Source organism: Takifugu rubripes, chromosome 19 (assembly GCF_901000725.2).
Source record: "Takifugu rubripes chromosome 19, fTakRub1.2, whole genome shotgun sequence".
Lineage (NCBI taxonomy): Eukaryota > Metazoa > Chordata > Actinopteri > Tetraodontiformes > Tetraodontidae > Takifugu > Takifugu rubripes.
Window position 1 is genome coordinate 17,504,693 of NC_042303.1, and position 18,501 is coordinate 17,523,193.

The 18,501-nt window shown below is 50.4% G+C and overlaps 1 protein-coding gene across 1 annotated transcript in view; it reads left to right on the forward strand.

Moving 5' to 3' along the window:
• The first annotated feature begins 264 nt into the window (after positions 1 to 264).
• Positions 265 to 18,501, forward strand: part of pdzrn3b (PDZ domain containing RING finger 3b) — a 55,212-nt gene continuing 36,975 nt past the window's right edge. Inside the window, 3 exon segments of the mRNA XM_003973731.3 lie at positions 265 to 1,113; positions 5,717 to 5,803; positions 6,732 to 6,839. Coding sequence (XP_003973780.2) covers positions 400 to 1,113; positions 5,717 to 5,803; positions 6,732 to 6,839 — 909 coding nt within the window. The 5' untranslated portion in view covers positions 265 to 399.

Sequence of the window (18,501 nt, forward strand, 5' to 3'; positions counted from 1 at the left end):
ATGACTTTATAAAAGGAATACTTTACTGACGTCACGATTTTTTAAACGATTATTTTAAGCGGCCAGAATTTTTAAAACAATTCACTAAATTTCAGAGTTTATTAGATTTCTCTTTTGCAGCAACGGAACACATTCGATTACGCGTGGTCGTCCGCGGGAATTGGTAAAAGCTTTGCGTAAAACTATGTTCCAAAAAGTTTCCGAACTTTTCGAGCTAAACGTCCGAGGCGTCCTTGAACGCACCAAAAAGTCTCGGTCAATTAGTCGGGTTTCAGGAGAAGAGAGTTGCTAGTTGGTTTGGGAACGCTCCACCGATGACCAACTAAAACCGCCCCGCTGCGCTGACTACGACCTGCGGCGGTGGGAAGTGACAAACTTTACATTTGGACGGTAAAAGCCATGGGATTCGAGCTGGACCGCTTCAAGGGGACCGTGGACCCGGATTTTAAATGCAACTTGTGCAATAAAGTGTTGGAAGACCCGCTGACTACTCCGTGCGGTCACGTCTTCTGCTCCGGCTGCGTGCTGCCCTGGGTCGTCCAGCAGAGCAGCTGCCCCGTCAAATGTCAGCGGATCTCGGCCAAGGAGCTGAACCACGTCCTGCCGCTGAAGAACCTCATCCTGAAGCTGGAGATCAAATGTGACAATCACGCGAGGGGCTGTGATGCGGTGGTGAAGCTGCAGCATCTGGCCGAGCACGCCGAGATGTGCGAGTACTCCCCGGTGAAGTGTCGGAACAAGGGATGCAGCGAGGTGCTGAACCTGGGGGACATGGACGCTCATATGCGCGGGACGTGCGAGCACAGGGCGGTGGGGCTGTGCGAGGGGGGCTGCGGGCTGATGCTCACCTACAGGGAGCAGAGAGTCAGCGGCCACTGCTGCGTCCGAGCCCTGAAGGCGCACAACAGCGCGCTGCAGTGCAAACTCGTCTGCCTGGACAGAGAGTTCAAGAAGCAGACTATTAAAGCCAACAAGCGGGAGAAGGCGCTGCTGGCTCAACTGTCTGCCGTGCACGGCGAGCTGCAGATGACAGCTCTGAAATATCAGAAGAAATTCACCGAGTACAGCGAGAGGATCGACTCCCTCACCAAGACGGTGGCTTTCTCCTGCAAGGTAAGAACGTGCGCGTTGAAGTTAAAAAAAAAAGTTCATTCAAGCGGTGGAGAAATGTGCTGTCATCAAGTTTGGGTTCTTCTTCACTGACTCCTGCTGGATGAAGGCTGGGGCCCACTTTAGGGCCCCCGCTCCTCAGGATGTGTTGACACAGGGGGAAAAAATGGTTTCACGCTGAAGTTCTCAGGAGTTCTTCAGCGCTCAGAGTTGGTTTCTGTCCGCTTTGAGCCGCGGGTGTCAGCTGTGTCTGTGGCCAGTTGGCAGTGAGTGGGGGAGGGCCAAATATTTACTGCTGTTCTGTACACAACATGAGCCAGGCTCCAGTTATACGGCCCGCTGGCCGCAGGCTTGTTTTTAGGCGGCGTGTCGCCGGACGTTCACCCCGAGAAAATTCTTACGTGACAGATTAGTAGATGTTGCAGATTTACTGGCAGCAAGGTTGGTGTGGGGGGCCCGTGGCCGACGGGGTCGGTGGCAGGTTGGGCCCAGCAGGAACATCTGCTGGATGTCCAAACCTGATTTATCGGAGTCATCCAAAAGCCCTTCTTCCCATGTTTGAGCCCGGTTCTTGGGTTTCTGTCGGTGCCGAAAACCCAAACCCAAACTTCTTGTTATTTCCAAAACATCCGGCCTCGTTGAATTAAAATCTACATTTAATTTGTCTCTTCTTCACCCCAGAAGTGGCTCCTCGCCGCCATGTTTGCCGTCTATTGCCCACGTGCAGATGTATACGTGCGCGAAGGCTTCGGATCATTGGGGAGAGGTCCGACTGTGCTCATCCGATTGCTCCCAGTCAGATAGCTGCCGTCACATTCTGCCGTGCACACGGGCGCGTGCACGATCGCCAAACTTTGGGCTAAGATGGGACAGTGATTTGATGTTTCTGGTACAGTAGAAAAGGTCCTTTCAGGGAGATCCCAGATTCCCTGGGATGTAAAGATCACCGAGGAATGCCGCCAGTTAGTCCAGATCACATGGATGGAAGGGGATCGGACGCCTCTCAACTTTAGAGTTCAGGAACTCTTTCGTCCAGCTCCTCCTCCTGGGCCGTGCAGCTTCCGCGGTATCTTAAACAGCAAACGCCGGAGTGTCGGAGACGGAAGGAGAGGAGTCAACCTTCCGTCTCCGACTCCTCTCCTTCCGTCTCCGACACCCCGGCGGTTTGCTCGACTGGCAAATTGTGCAACGAAGCCAGTGAAGCAGGGAATTGTTGAAATGGTTCCTACTGGTCGACTTGAGCTGACTGGGTGGGTATCGGAGCTGGGTATTGTGGTCCATTCCTCGGTGGCAGCAGACACACGTTCGACGTTCCGGGACCGCAGCCGTGATAAGACCAGAAGCTTCCTCGGTGGCTGCGTCTCAGGGACGGGGACCGTTCGTCTGTGCCCGACTGTGGCCTTGAAAACTCTGCAAAGCTTCCACGTTGAAAAGAGCCGAATGCAGATCTATTTTGGCACATTTGTTCCCTGAGTCACAGTCGGACGGAGACGTTTTGCCCGTCGTGCTGACTAACCCACTCTTGTTTGTCCGGGAGTCTCCATTACTCCGATTTTGCCTCCTCACGTCCCGAGATTGTGGTGACTTGACTACGTGGAACAACTGACTGTTTCCAATAATAGTCCTGACACTGTTTACAGCTCCTGGGTGAGCCAGCGGGACTAATAAAACAAAAGTTCTGGCCTCGCTCCGGTTGCCTTCAGCCTGCTGTCGCGCTCTCCAGCCTTAGAGCTCCGTTTTCCGCTTTCACGGAAGATATCGTTAGCGCGTCCCGACGTGGCGAAGAGCATCTGTCGGATTGAGTCTCGGCTGCGTAACCTTGAGCTCAGAACGATAACCGCGGCCTCCCTTTAGCGTCGACCTGCGAGATCTGTCAGAAGACCAATGAAGCTCGTTGGGGAATGTTTATTTTATTCCAACAGAATAAGAAGAAAGTAATTAACCAGCCCGCCTCCCTGTCATAAAGCAATTATCTTCTCGGTGAATGCATCCACTGAATGCTGCTCATTAAATGTGCTCGTACTCGGCGTGAACTTGGAAGCCGGTGAGTCCCTTCACGAGTGCTGAGCATGAATGGCGCTGCGGCTTCACGGCGCCGCGCGTCACGTCGGCATAGAAGCGGGCCAGACGGGCGGCTGCCGGCGGCCCGGAACCTCTCCAGAAACCAGTTTGTTAGAGGTTTCTCTTCAGATTTTGTTCCGCAAGCCTAAAAAACAAAAAAGGATTTTGACACCTGCGTCGCATTTAGCAGTGAAGATCGGAACAATCGACGTGAAATTTGCACGCTGAAAACAGCGAAAACCTCCCAGCTGTGACCCCGACCTGCTCCTCTACCGATCGGACCCGTCCGCCCGGCCCGTTCCGCGCCGAGTCGCCCAGTTCCTTCTCCTCGGCCTGTTGTTTTCCGAGTTCCAGTATCTGCATATGTTAGCAGGCAGATGGAAGGGAAGCGATGTGATTGAGGACAGACTCGGAAAGTGTGACTGGAGCTGGAAGGAAGGCCGACCCGGTCCGGTCCGTGCCAAGTCACCAGCGAGCAGCAGGCTTCACAGCCAGAGCCGCTTGGCTTCCTCCTACTCTCATCAACCAACTGTCACAGTGTGTTTTGTCCTGGCGTGACGGTGCGACCACGTGACCCCCGCCGAGGTCCGGACTGCGATGGGAGTTTTTCCCGCTATAACGGAACGTTTTAGCAAACACACGACCTCCTCAGACTGTTTGCAGATGTGGTTAAAATGCGCCTAATTCCTGTTATTGTGAGATCATTCGACTGGACCAGAGCAGACGAGATGTGAAGGCACATGAATAAACAAATAAATACCCTCCGGTGGACGGGAATAGCCTGTTTCGCTCCATTTGTCCGTTTCCATTTGTCAGATTCGGCTGAACTTGCGTTTAATTGGCCCGACGGCTCCCTGTTGACAGTAGCGGCTGGAATTCCGAAGCATGCGTCGCTCATCTCGCCGTGACACGGCGCAGGAACGCACATTCCACGGCCGGCTTTTTAACCTATATGGCAGTTGGGACGCTATATGCCAATAATATCTGCCGTATATTTAGACTTCCCGCGTCACAAGCTGAGAGGAGGCAGCTGAGATGATGGTACCTCATCACTCTCCTTTAAGACCTGCTTAAAATCCCAAATTAAGAGGCGAGTTGGGAACTTTCCCCCAGGATTCCGTGTCATCCCGCTACTGCTGTCTCACTTTTTGTGCTAATTGGCTAACTAGGCTGGCTCTTACTGACGTTTGGGTCAGCAGAAGCTCGGTGAGCTCCAGGGAATATTTAGCCATACTCTCAAAACTTCCAGGTATTTTTTTTGTTTTTTTAATTTCCCCTTTGGACATTTGTAGCGTGCAACATTTCGAATTCCAGGATTTCCCCACATCACCTTCAGATGCTGCTGGTTTGCTGGACGCTCTGACTCCAGTTTGGTCCTGAGTAAGTGGAAAGTGGTTCAGCTGGGATCGGGATCATGTTGCTGACTTGGCAACAGAAGAAGAAGTGGAATTTATCGGCCTGTAGAATCTCGTGGGTCGCCCGTGAATCACCCGGACTGCGAGACGGTTTAGAGCTGGTGGACGTTTACGGGTTCTCCTTCAGATTTAAACCTCTCGCTCCAGCAAACCTTTGAGATCGGAACTATTTAAGTTGTGAAATCCCCTAAATGAAAGTTTAAAGAAGCTCACCGTTCAGATAAGGGCAGAAATCCTGTAGCAGCAGTTTTTTTTTTTTACTTATATATAAAATCTCTATTTTCTTTGATTAAATAAGCTGTTGTCAAACCGGGAAAGTTATTTTTGCAATATTCCAGTGAGTAACCCCAGAGGACGCGATGTGATCGGCGTATAAAACACATGCAATTATTCAATATTACCCGGGTATCATGTGGGCCTCGGCGGCGGGCTTTAACGGCGTGAAACCTCTAATGATGGCGTTGACAGCCCGGCGCTGTGGCGGCCGCACACGCTGGCTGCGCCCAGAGCGTTTGGATCTGCTTCACGCCGTTAGCGCGATACATCAGAAGGTAATTGCGCTGGGCTCGGTCAGCCACTGGCGTCGCCATCGCCACGGTAACATGCGCCACGAGGCTAACCTGCTCCAGATGAGCAGGCTAACGTTTGCAAGGGGGCGGAGCCAGTCAGGCGAGAATGATGAGGGAAAGACACCCTGGGAGATTTTTTCCCTTTTTTCCTGGTGAAGATCAACAAACGGACAGAAAACCGGTTTCCACGGTTACGTCGGAGCCACTTGTTGTTGGCCATTATCAGTTTTTCCACCCCGCGAGAGACGTTTAACCGTGTTGGAGGTGAACTCGGCTCTCGGGTTTTAAGTTTCAAGCCGTGATTTTTATGTGTAACCCCGTCATTTATTCATTAGGGGAGATTTGCTGCTTTTCCACTTTAATTCCTTAATTCTTCCATTATCTTTTACTGCTTCACCCGCTCTGTTCCTAGTTTCCCAAACCCCTGCGCGACCTTTAAAGAGGTGCATAACTGCTGCGTCCCTCCTCCCCCAGTATTCCCAGTATTCCCAGTACTCCCTGTACTCCCAGTATTCCCAGTACTCGGTCTGACCAGCGTGTCTCTCCTCTGTCTGTCCGTAGGAAGGTGAAGCTAAAAGTGTGACCGTTGTCCTTCTGCGTGAGGGCGGATCTCTGGGGTTTAACATCGTGGGAGGAAGGCCATGCTCGGTAGGTCGACCCCCGCCCCCACCGACCGCCCCGGTTAGCCGACACCAGCAGCCTCTCCTGGACAGAGCGGCCCGGTTCAGGGAGCCGGGCCTGGGCCTCTCGGCTGCGGGCGCCTGAACCGCATCTATCAGCTTTTACTGTGTTTATAAATTGGTCTGGTTTGGTGGATTTGGCACCACAGATAAAAAAAACTATAATTACTTTTATGAGAGTTAAATCTGGGATTATGGCCGCGACCACGGTTGTTTTGTCTCTAATTGAGGGGATTTTGGCGGCGAGGTAAACACAGAGGAGAGGAAGGGGTCTTTTATCCTGGCCTCGGCGTATCGCAGCCACACGAGCGTCATTAATGACGCCGCCTCTTTCTGCCGAGTCGACGGTTCTGCAGCGGCCTTTTCCTCCCAGAACCAAGCTTTAGGAACAGGGGGAGTAGTTGGACTTTGCCTCCAGTCTTTTGCTGTGGCATCAGAGCCCTCCAGCTGTCATCCTTGGGGGGTCCGATGGGGTAGGAGGCCTGTGGATGTGACCGGGAAGGATCTGAAATCTGTTATTTCCAAGGTTTTGTTGGGTTTTCTCAACCTCAGCGGGGGTTTTTTAACCCTACTCTACAGCCACAACACTTAATCATAAACTCTGTAGGTGAGCATCACCCCTCCCTCCTCCCCCAGGACTGAAATCCACACTGGAGGGTGGGGCTTTGAATGGTTTTACACCATTCATTTGTCTCTAATGGTCTCGTCTTTGGATCATTTTGGTTTCACGTTACCGGATCGCAGATAACCCCCTCTGAAAGAGGGAAAAAGCAACGATTTTGTAGGAATCGCTTCCAAACTCTGCTTCCTCAGATGTTTCATCCTTATTTGCCTGAATGGTTTGAGCACCGTTGTCATTGTTCCCCTGAAAAATAGCTGTGATTTTCTCTCCCCAGGACGACATTGACAGCATTTCAAACGAAGGCATCTTTGTGTCCAAGATTGTGGAGAAAGGTCCAGCTGACAAAGACGGAGGCCTCCAGCTCCACGACAAAATATTGGAGGTACGTGGCGTTCGGGGTGCTGGTCCACAGTCGTCAGCCAAGGTTTCGTACGTGCTTCCACCACATGAGGGTGTGTTAAGTGGGACGTGGCTGCAGATAAAGCTGAGGTAGAAGCTGAAGCTGTCTGCCGTTAGCTTTGCTGAGTGAGGAAGAGCCTCCGAGCTGACAAATCCTCGCCGACAGGGCTGCCGGGGAGCATCCTCCTCTCCTCTTTAAACTGAATCGCACGCAGAAAATCCACCTAACCCCGAGGTCAACCCGACGGATGCGTCAAAAACGTCCACGTCACAACGGCTGCGTTCGGGCGGTAGTTGTCGGGCGCCGTCCTCCACAATGGCTGCAGTGATGGGGGGGTCAGAGAGGGTCACGAGCCAGCCCGCAGCACAGAGTCGGCTTGTTGCTACGCCGAAGCGTTTGAGCGATTCTTGGCAAGCGGAAGGCGCGTGGAGGCTGTTGATCACCCCAAACTGCCTCCGGCTACATTTCACATGAGCTAAAAACACGGAGACAAGCTTGTTTTCGCTTCACCCCCCATGAGCCGCTCGAGCGAGCTCTCGGGAACAAAGGGCCGGTTGGAGCGGCGGCGGCGAACAGCTCGCATGTCGCACGGACGTGCAGCCGGCAGCTGAGCCGGCTAACGCCCGCTACATCTGCCGCGTGCCTCCGTGAGCTCTCGGCCGTGTGTTTTCCAGGTTTGTGCGAAGGCGTCGGAAACCGCGGAAACAGATGTCGCTGATATTCGGTTACGTGCCGAGATGCCGTTTGCAGGATTTCGTGCTCAGACGCTCGTTCGGGCCTTATCGGCTGCGGGGAGGGAAGGAACGCGTTTTGTTCCGGAGTAACGCTGCGCTAGCGTTTGCCTCGTTTTCGAGCTAATCGAGGCCAAAGTCAGGAAATCTGGGCACCGAGAGGACAGGTAGAGCCTAAGGAGGTAGAGCCGTCCCCTATTGAGTGACTGCTTCTTTTCAGGTTTGGCTCAATAAAAAGCTGAAAAATAAATGTGACAGCCATTAAGAAGTTGACGCTTTCTCCTCTGCCCGGACCCTTTTCATCAGGCGGGAAACTCGAGAGCAGCAGAGGTTCACGTTACCAACACTCCCTTTTTGGTCAAAGCAAATAGATGCATGTCGTGATCTTCAAGGCCTCGGTGACAAATGCAGCTTCATAATAACGTCGGGGGATGCGTCACAGAGCAATTTAATCCTCGACCCACAAGTTTAAAACAACACGTCCTCGTGCTCTCCCATTCATCATCCGCTGTGGGATGATGGGAAGCAGAAACGGCTTTATTCCCTATATCATTACGTTTTAGCTCAGCTCCTAATATGTTATGTCGTATCTAAGAAGCAAACTTGTATCTTCTGGACTAGAGGCAGGAATCATTTCCATGGAAATGTGACGCTGGAGCAAAGGTTGTCCATTATGTTGCTTTCCCAGTTTTATTATTGTGCGTTTGTATCCAGATGAATATGTGAAACCCACATTAAAGTCAGGAACTTTGTTACATTTAAATGAATTAGCATTTTTTGGTGTCTGCACCATCTTGACTTGATAAATTCATGATAATTGGAGAGGTTTTGTTCTTGTTCTTGTTTGTCCTTTCTCCAAAATTAGCAACATTTATCAAGTGCTGACTTTATTTTTGCCCATCTCAGAACTTTTGGGACTTTTAAAGGACATAGCGTGCCATCACGTTGTCCATTAAAAGTTTCTTTTTAAGCTGTGCAAACACAGTTTGAAAGCTTTTGGAATAGTTTTGTTTATGTGCTGAAATTGGCCTTGATCCCGCATGCTTGGATTTGACTCCCCAAAACACTCGCTACTAAGACGTTTTGTGCATCACCTTCATGTCTATTTTCTTCCTTCGGTGTCATATTTCCAGAAGTTTGTAGAGGATTTACGGGCTGTGGCTGAAACACCTCTTCTGTTGAAACTGTTTCTGAAATAACATTTTTTACTTTTTTCTTTTAACCAAAGTTTGTAAATGACCAAAACATTTCTGCTAGCTTAAACTCTGCAATATTTATCTGATTTGGGCTTATTGGTATGATTATTGTAAGTGTGCCGGTTAATTTAACTGCTTTAAGGGGCACTGATTAGAGTTTCCAGGGTGGCTCGAACATTTCGGAGGGTTAATTATCACAATTGTCTTAATTTACAACAAATTTTAAAAAATGCAGCTTCTAGGCTAATAACGCCAGTTCACCTGGATAAAACGGCTCTCTCCCACCTTCTCTGCTGCCACTGGTTCTGGCCTTTGGACGGAACGTGGATCCGATGATTCTGCCTCTAAGTGGGGGGGTTTGATGCCGTCCCCTCGCGGAGCTACAGGCTGTTATGAATCAGCACATGAATGCCTCCTTGTTCAGCCTGAAATTTTTCTCATAAAACCCTCAAGCTGTGTTTGCTTTGCTAGCCAGGCTCTCCTCCGGGACTCCATAACTATGTTCTGATTCAGTCCTACAGCGCGACTGGACTGGGCCCGGCAGCTGTGGCTTCATTTCTACTCCTGTTTTCAGATTTCAGTTGGCTTTTTGATTTTCTACTCGTTAAATGCACCACGAATCAAGCGTGTCGCCACATAAATATTCCACTTTCTTCTTTAGAAATAAGCTGGATGAGAGAAACCAGTGTTCCAGCCCATAATGGCCGTGGCCGAGCTCCGAGAGTGAAGGGTGCGTTTCTGTGGGGGCTTGTCGGTGTGAAAATAGGATGGAGGGAAGAATGGAGGAGCCTGGGCTGCCGTCGTAAATGTCGCCTTGTAAATCTTCGGCAAACATTCTTGGGTCGCAGAAGGTGAACGGCAACAACCACTTTAAAGTAAACCACAGCGGTTGTAACACGGAGGTTTTTAGCTGCGAGTTGCTCAAATTGAAAGATGGTGATTGAAGGAACAAAACCGGGGAAATGAGTTTTTATATCAAGGAGAATACGTGTTTTGTGTGAGGTGGATTAGCTGCCTCTGCTCATTTACCCTCTCTGAGATGCACAGAGAGTTTCTGCAGGCTTAGCTGGAGGGCAGGAACAAGAATGTGGTGGAAAAATGCCAGGGGTCACAATCATTTGGCCTAAAACCGGACTAACGTTAGCCTGCGATGGCTAGCATGGTTGTGACTGTCCCAGTGGAGTCGGGACCCTTTGCGTTGGAAATGGACGTGACCCCTAGCAGCACGACATCTGCCGTCTCTAACTTGTCATTAGCCCTGTGAGTTGCGAGGTGACCCAAGGTGAGCCATTAAACACCTCCAGCCTCCCCACGGTTACTTCGGGATCAAGTGACAAGGCCAGAGATGAGCTAAAACCCAGCCAGACGGCACTTAGCAGGGAGTGAAGACGGAGCTTTTATCTCAGGCCGCCTTCCAAAGTGATGGAATTGAGCTATCTGGGGCAAAAACCGCTGCAAATGAACGTGGACGCTTTTCATTTTAGACGTCTCGGATGCCTGGAAGGCTGCGACGACAATTATGGCCGATCCCAGTCGTGCTCTTAGGATTGGAATTGTGTCAACTGGTCTCTCGTGGAAAACGAGTGCTTGTCAAGTCCTCCGGTGCCGTTTGGAGAACAGTAACCGAGATATCTGGCGCTGCTGGGGAGGAGAGACGTCAGGCTACAGTGAATCGCGTGATTGGCTCTGACTGATAAGGTCTCATTGAATTTTGTGGCAGCGAATTTATCGCGGCCCCGCTTTGTTTTTGGCTCGCCCTGAGATGGGCTGAATCCACTCCGGACCGGCCCACCGAGCCGCATTCCTGTGCCCAGCGGCCCGGCTGAGGTGGGATGGGGCCACAATCAGCTTCTGGTGCCCAGAGCAGAGCTGGACCTGAAGACAAGCTCGCCGTTGTTTCCAGCCCAGGGAGAAGGCTGCAGATGTGGAGCCTGCAGAGGTGCCCTCGTGCCTGCAGAGGTGCCCTCGTGCCTGCAGAGGTGCCCTCGTGCCCAGGTCTCCTTGTATCTCCAGCCCTCAACACACAACTCTGGATGTTCCAGCCTGTATAAACAGACCGCGCCCTCAAAGGCAGGCCGGAGACGTCCAGTCTGGACCTACTGTAAATGTGTTTGCTGTGCCCCCCCCCCCTTCCCGTACCATAGGGTCATTTATGGTACCTGCAGAGCCGTGTGGGGGCGGCCTGGACAGGTGTAATTAAGGCTCATTTATCTGCCAGTCAATCACAGGCTCGTGTAAATGCGCCAGTAACAATTGGCTCAAGTTGCCGTACCAGCTGCTTCTCATGTCGACCTCTGACCCCGAAGCTCAGACTGCCCACAGATTCCTAATTAACTACCCTCAATTAAACCCTAATAAGCTGATTAACAGGCTCTTAGTTGTGCTGTAATGGGCTGTCATTTCCTCCCAGCACCACACTGCATCCTGACTGCATGTTAATCACCCCTCCCCCCCCACCCCCTCGCTTTCTCTGTCATATTATATCTATTTTGACTCCCTCCATTTGAGACCATCCATCTGTTCAAAGCTATTTACAGATCAAAGTGATAATCAAAGAAAAAAAGATGGCTTCTTGCAACAACTTAGCACGAGTCAGATGAATCACACATATTTAACACGAGGCCTGAGGAAAAACACCCAGAATATTTCTTTAACGCCTCGAAAACCCTTTAGGTGCGCTGTTGCATGGAAATACGCGACTGATCGGGCGCTATCCTTATTATAATTATCATTTAGAATCTAATTTTCTGGTAGTTTAAACGGCATCAGGTGTTTGGCCGTTATTTAGATCTATCACATGTTTAAATTGTAACATAAATAGTGATAATCAGCCTTGTGAAAAAAAGCACAGCGAGAGCAAACGGCAGCAGATTGAAAGTGTTGATGGCTCTAATTTAGTGTGTCCTTCAGAGGGGTGCATCTTAATTGATATTTTAATAAATTGAGGCTTATTTAATAGCGAGGGTCGTTTTCTCAACCTCAACGAGAGTGATTGATGTGCAGAGCTTCTTCATTCCACATCAGGGCTGATGGAGAAAGGCAGACTTTCACACTAATTGGGGGCTGGTGATTGAGGGAACGTTAATTAAGTGGAGAACCAGGCCGCACTATTAGATCCATTCCAAAACGCTGACGTTGGAGATGAGCAGATCTATCCCGTCAGTTCCAGTACGACTGGTTCTATAAGGGTGTGCTTTAGGAGATGTTATAACTGTTGTTATAACTGTTGTTATAGCGGCTGTTTGTTGTTCCGCCGAGCAGCTTTACCGCCCTCACTGCTGGCGACAGACGGCGCGACACGTGTGTTTGTTTCGTACAGAATCGCTAACGGCTGACAATGATTTACACATGGTTTGTGTGGCGCTGTGTGAACCCGGATCGCTCCCCCGGCAGATTACAGGCTATGGATCTCACTCATCAGTCAAAATGCCACAACGCATGGAGCCGCTCCAGTTTGGGCACTGAAGTTGACCCCCCCCCCCTTCCAGGTTAGGGTTACTCTAATCTGGAATCACTATCAATCAAGCCGAGCGGGATTGATCAGAGCGGGTTTAGTAGCTTTATCTCCCATTGCTCTCCCGCCCCCCCCCCCCCCCCCACCAGAGTATTTCTGATGATGTCCATGTAGGGCGGGTTCTGTAGAGGTTCTGGGGAGCCCAGAGAGTCTGGGCCACATGTCTTTTCTCTTTAGAATTGCTGTGTAAAGGTTTCGGATCACTGACCTGCCAAACTCGACACTCTGGACCTGTGATATTGGAGCCGAAGGCGCCGTTGGACTCGGTGTGAGCGCAGTATTCCGGCACAGTATTCCGGCGCAGGACTCTGGCCGCCAGCAGATGTTAATATTCTGATTTTAGCCAACAGATGTAAAACATACAGGGTTGACATCACCATTCATAATCGTTCCTCCTGTCCAGCGCAGATGTTCTGTAATACCTAAGCTAATTGGAAGACGTCAACACAACTTTTCCTAGCAGGAATATCACACACGTAGAGCTCTGGCGCGATGGGTTTCGGCCTCCAGCTGTTTTCCTAACTGGAAGCTGAGCTGCCTCTTTGCGTGATGAATGGTGTCGGCTCCCTGTAATGTTCAGCAGTCGGTCGCTATCGCAGGGCGTGGCTCAACCTACAGTGACGGGCCACAAATTGAAGTCAGACATTCCCCGTGGAAACCACACAGTCTCCGTGACGTTCCCTGTCGCCCCGCCGCCACTCCCAGTCTCTCCAGCCTCTTCCATCATTCAGCAGCGGGCTGGAGCTGGAAGCCTTCCCGCTACGTGGGCAGACAGAAATCCCTCTTCATCAGTGGGGTTCTCTGCCTGGTCACGCTGCTTTGTTTTCTCCTGTTTCCATGAAGGAGTTGTCTCAAACGCTCCCTCCCTGTAATATTCAAGACTTTCCCTTCTGCTCTGACAAACAGCCTGGAGAAACGGCCAGAGCTGCCTCATTGAGCAAGCTTTTCAGCTAGCGGGCATAAGGAGTGAAGTGGGGCGCCTCCCTCGGATATCCTGCTCCTGTCTTATTTTTCTGTCCTCCTCTCAGATGATAAGTTATTCTGCGATGGGTAGTAAAGTGGACCTTCTCCCAGCACTCCCCGCTCACTGGGAATACACAGGTGCCGCGGACACAAGTGCGCACTTCTCCTCTTCTTTGCTCCGTGTGTCCAGTAATATATGCCGTCTTTCACCGCTGAATAAAATTCCCGGTGCTGAATATTTGTGGGCCTGCGCAGCGTGAAAGGAGCTACTGTATTTTTTTGTTTGAAGCCCAGCTGCGAGGTCGACCCTGCCGTTTTCTTTAACACCAATGTAGTGAAGGCTGCAGCCTGGCAACATCGCTCTTCTTTGCGTTTCATCCGCTCTTTAAGGTAACGCTTGTACCTTGGGTCGAACAGGTTGTGTCCACACATTCCTGTAGGTTATGACATGTGATATAGTGCTCAGGCAGAGAAAATAACCCCAGGACTCAGGAGAGGCGCCGGCCCACCAACGAAGAGCACGGAGCCTCGCGCCAAAGTCAATGCCAAGGTGTAAATGGAAATGCCCTCCATGCCCGGGAACACGGGGGCTCTGATTAGAGCCTCACCACGAATATGTCCCGTGGACTCAGAAGAGGTTGGCCTGCTCGTGCAGAGTGGCGGCCATTTTGTTCAGCGTCTGATTCCTCCTCTCTCCCCTCCCGAGTCCAGCAGAGCTTGGCGTGATTGATATGTGCAGGTGGTATGGATATCCCCCGAGGAAGACGCCCTGCCAAGTTGAAAGGGAACATTTTCCCTCTTGCCATGAAAATATGGTCTCGGAGCAGGAAAAGAAAAGGGATGTAATTAAACAACAAATTCCTCTGGATTACGCAGGTCCGCGTGGACAAAAGGAAGCCGGACATCCACTGCAGTTTTTAATGCTCGTCCTAATCTCGTGGACCTTTGGGTTGTTTTTAAATGCAATTTCTACCATCTTCTGGGACAGTTTAGCAAGGAAATAAATGGAATGAAGCTGAGAGTGCCAGGAGGAAGATGGAAAATCACCGCGGAGGAAAGCAGGGACTCGTTTCTCCAGCAGTTCGTTGCATCTGAAAAAGAATTTAGAAGATTCTTTAGTTATAAAATAAAAACTGCTGCACTGGAATTAAATCACAAGCATGACATCAAGCTCCCATGAAAGATAAGGTTTTGAGCTCAGACTGGGGTCTGAAACGTCTCAGCGTTAATGCTCCTGCTTGGCTAGCATTAGTTCTGCCAGCACTCCCTCACTTCCTGACCTTTCTCTCTCCACCAGATCCCAGATCCCACCAGATATCAATTTGTCTTTTGTTTTCATATCGTAAGGCATCATCTAGCCTTAGTTTGCTTAGACACGCAGGCATGAAGCAGGAACATGGAAAATATGCTCAAGAGCTCTGGAATCTGTCCACCTGAAGCGGGACTGATGGAGATAAAGGAGCACACAGCCAGCACGTAGCGCAAACGGCACCACGAATTCCCCTGTTTTTCCTCTCGGCGCCCTAAAAACCTGCAACTGCAATAAGAAAATGTAACTTTTAAGCAGAGAAAGACTGAACAAATGTGGGGAACCCACCGTGGCCTCTCTGCCAGTCATGCTATATGAGGCCGACAGCTGCTCTCAGCAGAAGCCTGCTGAACCTCACACAAGGCTCTTTATTTTGGGACTTTTGAGTAGCACTTTCGGCTCATCTTTTAAACACGTTTAGGAGGAATAAGTCGGCGTGTAACCGCGAGAGGTTGAAAAAGCCTCCATGTTCGTCGTGAAGCCTCTCAGTTGCAATTATTCCCTGGAATTCCAAATCTGAACAAGGCATCATAGGTGAGGGGTGTGTGTTGTGCTTCATGGTTTAAAATTCTTGAACTGAAGCCAAAGAAAGTGTACGCTGTCTCCGAGCTGTTCCACATCAAGACGAAGACCTTTATCTGGAGAGTTGGACCAAGACTCTGGACAAGCTCACTTACAAAATGACGTTTGTTAAAGTAGCAAACCTCAGCGAAGCCTGTTGAATATGATCTGAAAACAAAACTGTTGCTCTCAAATGTGAGGACAGCCTCTCAGACCTCCTTCCAGTCCCTTACCTCCAAGTAGTCGACTGCAGACAAACCACAACCGCAGCGTGTAATGCTGAAATACCCTCCTCCTCCTCCTCCTCCTCCTCCTCCTCCTGAAAGGAAAAGCATTTTGCCTCCCGCACGAAGCATTTCCACTTCCAGGATTCTCATAATTCAAACAATAATCAGGAAATGTTGGTGGCACTGACTGGCCCCAGAGTTCATGTTTCAGGGATTCAGGTAGAGGTTAGAGGGAGAAGTGGTTCCAGACTGCTAACGTCTCCCCCAGCAGAGTCGCAGCCCTGTGATTATTTTTGGTGCAAAGGTCCGAATAAACCTCCCAGCAGGTCGCGACCTCGCTGATCCGAACCAAATGTGCCGCACTTAGCAGCCTTTACTTGAAAGACTTAACAAAGGGAATGGCTAAGTGTGAGCGACAGAAGATGTTTGCCTGTGCTGTGGCTGTCGTCCCAAACGCTCCTCACTTTATCCTCGCAGCGTTTGTTTGCTCGCTGTCATCCGTCGTCGAGTCATCGTGCAGGTTTTTAGACAAATATACAAATCCTCAGTCGAGTCAACCCTGCGGGGGCTAATGCCAAATGTGTGTAGCCAAACACTGGCGCATCCATCACGATCCCTTTGAGAGTGTTGAATAAGAGCGCCCTTTTACTCCTCGCCTGCAGCTTTCAGAAAACTACAGATATCGCCAAGTGGTCAAGCACAATTTGTTATTATGGGATGTCTTTGAAGGCTGAGCGATTCATCAGCCGGTGATCAGCCAGTCAAGCTTTTCAAACATGGTCAAAGCCCAATCCAACACGTCTCAGCTATCTCCCGGCCTTTCTGACTCTGAACAATCTACAGCACCCAGGAAAACCAGTCAATATTTATGGAAGCGTGGACATTAGGTTCCGCCCAAAGGAGCCCCGATCAAACGGTGCTTTCATCTGTGACCGTCGTCTGACTCGTCTCGCAGAGGCTGCAGGCCAAGCTTTTGGTAATCAGATGTCGGGCTGGGTGTTAACAGCAGGGTGAGGGTGCACGCAGCCTCGCATGTGGGTCGTGAGGCCCAAGCACGTGCACCTGGTGGCCTTCGTGGCAGATTTGACTCTGGCTTGGCAGAGCCGAGGTGAGAGGTCGCTTGTCTCAGGCCCGCTTAACATATTTGTTCTTTGGAGCTTCGTTGTGGTTTTATCCTCTTCCGGCTTCTCTTAGCTGGGTCTCACGGGCCATGACCAAGACTGCATGGTGCAGGACCTGTAGGGGGGCAGACCCGGAGATGCCATCAGGCGAAAGAACCATCACTGTTGGTGGGCCAAATTCACTGGAAAAGGGTGAGACCCAGCTGAAGAAGAGCGGCCGTCGGTAAGCTCCGGTTAACAGAGACATCCCATCCAAACCGAGAGAGACGCCAGACAGGCTGGGTCGATGAGGCGAGCGGACGGAGGGTTCCAAACATGATGCGCACATAAATGCACGAGAAGGCTTAACGCGGCGCAGGTGAGACACACAATGAGGAGAGGTTGGAAAAGAAAAATGGCAGGAAGTGTGAAGCCAGCGCAGAGCATCATTGTCGACACAAAACAGGAAACGGGGAATTAAACGCGACCTCTCGCCCGTCAGCGACTGGTTCAGTGTTTTCCCAGATGAATCTGCTCATCTTGAGCACACATTCCCCCCCCCCCACTCAGCCTCTGATTAATCAAGTATGACTCTAATGGGAAAAAATGGAACACGGCGGGTTTGACGCTCCGTGCCAGTGGAATGTTTTCAGCAAAATATTCGGTCCGGTTTCATCGGAACGTATTTTGACGCCCACCAGCCTTTAGACTGAAGTGAAAGTTCCTCTGGGCAGATGCGTCCATCGTCCGTCACCTTGCTTCGCTTGTTCTTTTGTCCGTGGGTGAAACCCTCACGTGGGCTCCCGCAGCTGTCTGAGTTTGTCCAGCTCCCACACAGAGCGCCGAGTCACTCGGAGCCTCTCTCCCTCTCACAGCCACCATTATGAACCAGCGGAGAACACTCGCCTACAAGCACGTGATCCACTTCAGACAATTATCCTGGTTGTTCAACAAAGCTTTTAAAAGCTCCCTAAAAAAAAAAAAAAAAACTTGCCTTTGTGCTTTGTTCATTCCAGAGATTAAACAAGCATGTCTTAAAGCAAAGCCCCGAGGCTTTGACAAAAGTTCTGGTTATGCGGACGTCAGTGTTCCGTAAGGGCTGAAACTCCAGGCCTGACTCAGCAGATAAGATCCGGAGAGAAGGACGGCACAAACTCCCCCCGGGGGAAAAAAAAACCAAAGGTTTTAACGTTTGTTGGGAAATCTTTGATGGAATATGTTGATGGGGAGGTATGTTTCCTAAATATATCATGATTTAGCAGAGTCCAATAACAGGCGATACAGATAGGACAGGAAAACATTCTGAAGTGCACAAGAGAAGGGGGGAGGGTGTGCGTCTGGACTGTGTAAAGCGTGTCCGAGAAACCGTCTTTGTTCGAGATTCTCATCTGGAGCAGAAAACACAGCCTAAATCGGAAGGGAGACACACATTAAAATGTTCTTTAACGGCCTCTTATGATGTATAGAAGGTGCAGACCCTAACGAGGCTGCATTGCTGTCAAGGTGAGGATTCCCGAGATTGTTGAAAATAACGTGTGATTGGACCAAAAACACGCCGACTCGTCTGAAACCTGCTGGTTTTGGTGGAGCAGCGAAGCCCGGACTAATCTGCTGCCGGGAAAAAAACATGTTTTGCTGCCTATTCAAACAGTTTCAAACTAGATTAACGAAAAGTGTTCAGCGGGATGAGGTCAGTGTTTTTGTTCTGGTCATGTGACTATCGGGGGGGTTTGTTCCAGTTTATGGAAAAAGAAACGTCTTGGCTTGAAGTTAAAGGAGTTTCGTTTTTACAGGCTTCTTGAGGAAGATCTGTTTTCAGATCTGCAGTTTCATTCACCAGCTCGCTCATAATGCGTTTCAGATCGCCGTGGCAACGGCTTTGGTTCCTTCGCAGCTGCACACAAGATGACGTTCCGGGTTTGGGGTTTAAACTCAAATTTGTCCTCGTCCACGTTATTCGATATATTTTCGCATGGCGAAGCGGCAGAAAATGGTGTCTGCAAATAGCTGCTGACTGGCAGCGTCATCGTCCGCGCTCTCATT